This window comes from Mus pahari, chromosome 19 (assembly GCF_900095145.1).
Source record: "Mus pahari chromosome 19, PAHARI_EIJ_v1.1, whole genome shotgun sequence".
NCBI classification, from domain to species: Eukaryota; Metazoa; Chordata; class Mammalia; order Rodentia; family Muridae; genus Mus; species Mus pahari.
The window spans coordinates 13,582,920-13,587,999 of NC_034608.1; the positions used below are offsets into that span (position 1 = coordinate 13,582,920).

Below are 5,080 nucleotides of genomic sequence, written 5' to 3' on the forward strand. Positions count from 1 at the left end.
CCCTGTTTTTTTGTGTTTTCCTGTTATTCTGTAAGGGATTTTTGTGTTTCTTCTAGCTGTTTAGCAGTGTTTTCCTGTAGTTCTTTAAGGGCTTCTACCTGTTTAACAGTGTTCTCCTGTATTTCTTTGAGTGAGTTATTAATGTCCTTCTTCAAATCTTCTACCACCATCATGAGATATGATTTTAAATCCGCATCTTGCTTTCTGGGTGTGTTGGGGTATCCAGGACTTGTTGTGGTGGGCGTACAGGGTTATGATGATGCCCAGTGTTCTTTGTTTCTATTAGTAAGATTCTTACGTTTGCCTTTCACCATCTGGAAATCTCTGGTGTTAATGTTCAAACTGTCTCTGGCTAGAGTTTGATCCTCCTGTGATTCTGTTAGCTTCTGTTCCCACTCCTGGGAATCCAACTCTCACCTGTGTCCCAGTGGTCAAAGCACTCTCTGCAGGCAAGCTCTCCTCTTGCAGGACAGGTGTCCAGAAGTCTGAAGCTCTTTCCACCTTCTGAGTCCTGGGATCAGAGCCCTCCCTGTAGGCTCACTCTTCCCTGGCAAGGAAGGTGCCCAGGGGTCTGAGTCTCTACCTCTCATGATCCTGAGGTGACCCCTAGGTCCTGAGATCCCGAGGTGATCCGAGGAGTTGCAGTGTGGAGAGTCCACTGGAGCTCAGTGTTCCTGCTGGCACAAATCCCTCCTGGTTTCTCTGGAGCTGATGCTGTCCTCCACTCACCTGCGATCTCAAGGACCCGAGGTGTGGAGAGTCCCCCAGAGCTCTCAGTGGCCTCCTTTGGGGTTCAGAAGAGAGATGGTGGTAGTAGCCCAGACCAGACTGGAACCCAGCCTCTCAGCATGTGGGGTTCTTTTGTCCCAGTTTCTGCTGGCACAAGACCCTCCCGGATTCTCTGGAGCAGATGCTGTGTTCCACTCACCTGTGATCCCGAGGAACTGCGGTGTGGAGAGTCCTCTGGAGTGCTCAACAGCCTCTGCAGGGGTTCAGAAGACAGACAGCCTTAAATACATTTCTTAATGATTCATTTTTAATATTTATGCTCATTTACTATGCTTAATTCCCAAACAATATATTGTACATTTTTAATCAATTTAGTGTTCAACATTAGATATTGTATCCTAAGTTATGGATAGTATTAAATATTCATTAATGATATTTTTAGGGTATGAAATGATATGACTATAAAAATTGAACAAATTTAATATGTATAATTTTATTCTCAAAATATTCAATATTAATATGTTTGATGTATACAATACATTTAAATAATAAAAGTTAAGAAAAAATACACAATGGTCACAATAAATATGATTCTCTTTTTTTTTACCTTTAGGCTTTGTTCCAAACTCCAAGGATTCTGTCTCCACTGCAAGGCTCAGTATAGAATCAGTGCCACCCAGCATTGCTGAAGGGGAAAGTGTTCTGCTACTGGTTCACAATCTCCCAAAAAATCTTCATTCCCTTTTCTGGTATAAAGGGGTGATTGCAGAGGAGAAATCTGAGCTCATTCAACACGTAATGGCCACAAGTTCAAGCTTGCCAGGGCCTGCACACAGTGGTCGAGAAACAGTGTACAGTAATGGATCCCTACTGCTCCAGAGGGTCATGCAGAATGATACTGGATTCTATACTCTACGAACTATGAGTACAGATCTGAAAGATGAAATAGCACATGTGCAACTCCATCTGGACAGTAAGTTGTTCTCTGTGATTGTTCATTGCTAGGTGGGCATTAGACTCACAGGATTGTCATGCCTGTACTGTGTTTCCTTCCCTACTGCACTGTGTCCCCATGTTGGGGTTTGAGCACTTAGTGTATTACATACAGGGTGGAGCCAATCAGATTTTATTTTCTGACTCTCCTGTAACAAAGAAATCATTGAAGGAGAACAGCTCAGCTTTAGTTGTCAGAGTCTGCCAAGAATCAGAGTTGAAACCAAACGTATGAGGAGACCATTGCACTCTCACAGTGAAGTGAGTATCAGGAAACCCTGATCACAATCACCTCACCCAGGCTTAACCACAGGTGACCCTGAGGTTCATTTGCCATGACTGTACCATTACTTTTCTCGGTGCTTAGAGGGAACTAGGGTTTTAGGCCAATAATATTAAACTGGGGTACTTATTAGGTCCAAGCATCAGAGGTCTGTAAATACAATCTACAATCTCATGCAGATGAAGGGAATTGTGATGCTTACTGGCTTATTCTTTATGGCCTGTTCAGGGTGCTATGTTTACTTCTACCCCCCCAGAGCTGATAGCAGAGAGGAGGATTGTCTTGCAGTGGTCTGGACCCTGCACTACCAATATCCTACTCTACATTATATATTGCTGTCTTTCCGACAGGCCAATCCAGTTGTGGCATATTAAACTGAGGTTTCCATTTTCCAAAATACACTCATTTGTTTTACCTTGACATACAGTCAGCCATTCTAGTCTTTGAACCTTTTTCTAATACCTGAGCCTGCCAAGAAAATCAGACTTCTTCTTACCCTCATTCTGCCCCAATTCCATGGGCTGCAGGGCAGAATGGCAAGCATGTGTTTTAGGGAAATGTAGTGGCTGGCTGTAGCTATAAAGCAGATTGGAACAAAAGTTACAAAGTGTTCAGGGGAGACATCATCACAAATTTCAGTGGGCATGAGTACGCCCAGTGTCTGACTGAGGGGAGTGAAGAGGCAGCCATGCAAAAATACTATATTGCTCATCTCCATCAGATAGGAGAGACACACCTATGCCTCCATGTTTAGACTGAGGGATTAATTCATCTGCTCCGGACAAAGCTCACTAACTTTATGTACAGCCATATGCTCCTGAATTGATAACTTATCTCTTTTCTTGTAGCCTCTACTTGCTGTAACCTTCTCGCCTCTGACCAACTCCAAATTGAACCAGTGCCTTGGAATATTGCTGTAGGGAAAAGTGTTCTTCTACTTGTTTGTAATGTGCCAGAAGATGTCCAGACACTTTTTTGGTACAGATCGGTGTATAGAACAGATATTTTTAAAATTGCAGAATATAGCAGAGCCATGGAATCCATTATCTGGGGACTTGCACACAGTGGAAGAGAAATGATGTACACTAATGGATCCCTGCTGATCCAGAATGTCACTGAGAATGATGCAGGACTGTATATGTTAGAAATTTTACACAAGGACTTCAAACTTGAGAGAGCACACGTGCAAGTCCATGTAAATAGTAAGTGACTCTCACTGGCTTCTAGATGTTTTGTATGGCTTATTCTGCTTTATATGCTGTACTGTCTGGAAATAGCTGGACATATTTACTCTCCCATTACATTTTTCCCCACACTGGGGTTTGGGTACCTACTGTAGGAAATGCATTCCTTAGACAAACCTCAGTAGACCAGAATCCCTCACCAGTATCTTCTTGTAGAGAGGAAAACATATGCTGAATAACTCAGTACTAGTACATCAGACCCAGCACAGACTCTTGAGGTTCTCACCATACACCTGGCTCTCAGAGAGACTCTGTGGAGCTTGGGCAGGCCCTAGTTGAGGACGGCATCGACTCCACACAAAGCCCACAAGGATGCTCTGGCTCCAAACTCTGTTCATGCTTCATCTCCATGTGCCACTGGGAACCTTTTTATCAATGCTTTGTTTTGATTTTCTGTTAGAGCTTACAGAGAACACATTTATAGTGAATTCACAAGTTCCATAGACTATCAAATCAGTTATACACTGCCATAAAAGCTGAAGTTTTTTAGTTGATCTGGGCCATCACCTTCTTCTGAATCACACTTCACATATTCCTGGATCATTAACCAACTATTGTTTTGGGTTTCTGAGACTTCACAGGAAGGTCAGTATCCCCAGTGGGAGAAGCAATGGAGACAGTTATTCCACCCTCCTACTTGTCCTCAGGGGTACAGCATAGGAATATTCTTCTCCTGGCATATACTTAGATTTTGAGCAGCTACCTCATTCCAAGATCTCAAGATTGATCATAACTAAGTTTAACTCATAGACAAAGCAATGATCATGCACCATCTGCCATGTTACAGAGAAACTAAGACACAATGTCCTCAGTGGGTTAATCAGGGTCACACAGCCCATGGATAATATTCAAAAACATAAGATATGTCTATGGTAAGAGCTCCAATTTCCCCTCCCTGGAAGTTTTATTAAGAGTGAACTATAGAGGCAATCATTGAGCTCTCTGAAGGACTACTGTCATTTTGTCCCCTCCTCTGTTTCTTTACAGACCCTGTTTCCTGGCCTTTTGTGCGAGTGACAGACACCACGGTCAGAGTACAGAGCTCAGTAGTCTTCACTTGCTTCTCAGATGACCCTGGAATCTCCATCCGTTGGCTTTTCAATAAGCAGAGTCTGCAGCTCACAGAGAGAATGACACTTTCACCATCAAAGTGCCAACTCAGCATAGATCCTGTCTGGAGGGAGGATGCTGGAATGTATCAATGTGAGGTCTCCAACCCAGTCAGTTCAAAGTCCAGTCTCCCAGTCCATCTGACTGTGACAGAAGAGTGACCTCTCTCCTCTTGTCCTACAGCAGAGTGGGGTCATTTCCTTATTCATGTGGTGCAAAATGGAAATGGGTTAAGTGGTAAAAATCATCAGTTACTACTCATGTACTTCCTTCATTGATACTCATATCTGTAGTCCTGAAATAACCAAGGGTAGAAGGACAGGCCATGGTTTAATATGAAACCTGTTTACCAAAGCAAAATAAAGACATCAATATAATAAACACATCTGAGGTTAAGAGCTTAGGTTGTGGATTAAATATATTGCTTTTGTTTGTTTGTTTGTTTTAGAATCCCTGAAGACTAATTTTAGCAGCCTAAAGTTTCCAAGTGTTCAGAGTCCCCTTTTAAATAGTGCAGTGTCTGCATGGAGGCAAACATCCCCTCATATGCTCAAGTAGTTTCATCTAACACCCATTCTACGAGAAGGGACTGCCAATAGTTCACTGTGCACATTGGTGGTTTCTAAATAGTTTTGACCCACAACTTGTTTGAGGTCCAAATATAAAATCCTTGGTGCAATGCTCCACTCACTGTTTTTATCCTGAGATTGACTTTTACTGT

General features: G+C 42.7%; 1 protein-coding gene across 1 annotated transcript in view; it reads left to right on the forward strand.

Annotated features, from left to right (window-relative positions):
* LOC110336993 (carcinoembryonic antigen-related cell adhesion molecule 5-like) overlaps positions 1-4,520 on the forward strand; it is a 68,132-nt gene extending 63,612 nt beyond the window's left edge. Inside the window, exons 7-9 of the mRNA XM_021219738.1 lie at positions 1,343-1,702; positions 2,854-3,207; positions 4,237-4,520. Of these exons, the coding sequence (XP_021075397.1) occupies positions 1,343-1,702; positions 2,854-3,207; positions 4,237-4,520 (998 nt within the window). The remainder of the gene's footprint in view (positions 1-1,342; positions 1,703-2,853; positions 3,208-4,236) is intronic.
* Positions 4,521-5,080: the final 560 nt, after the last annotated feature.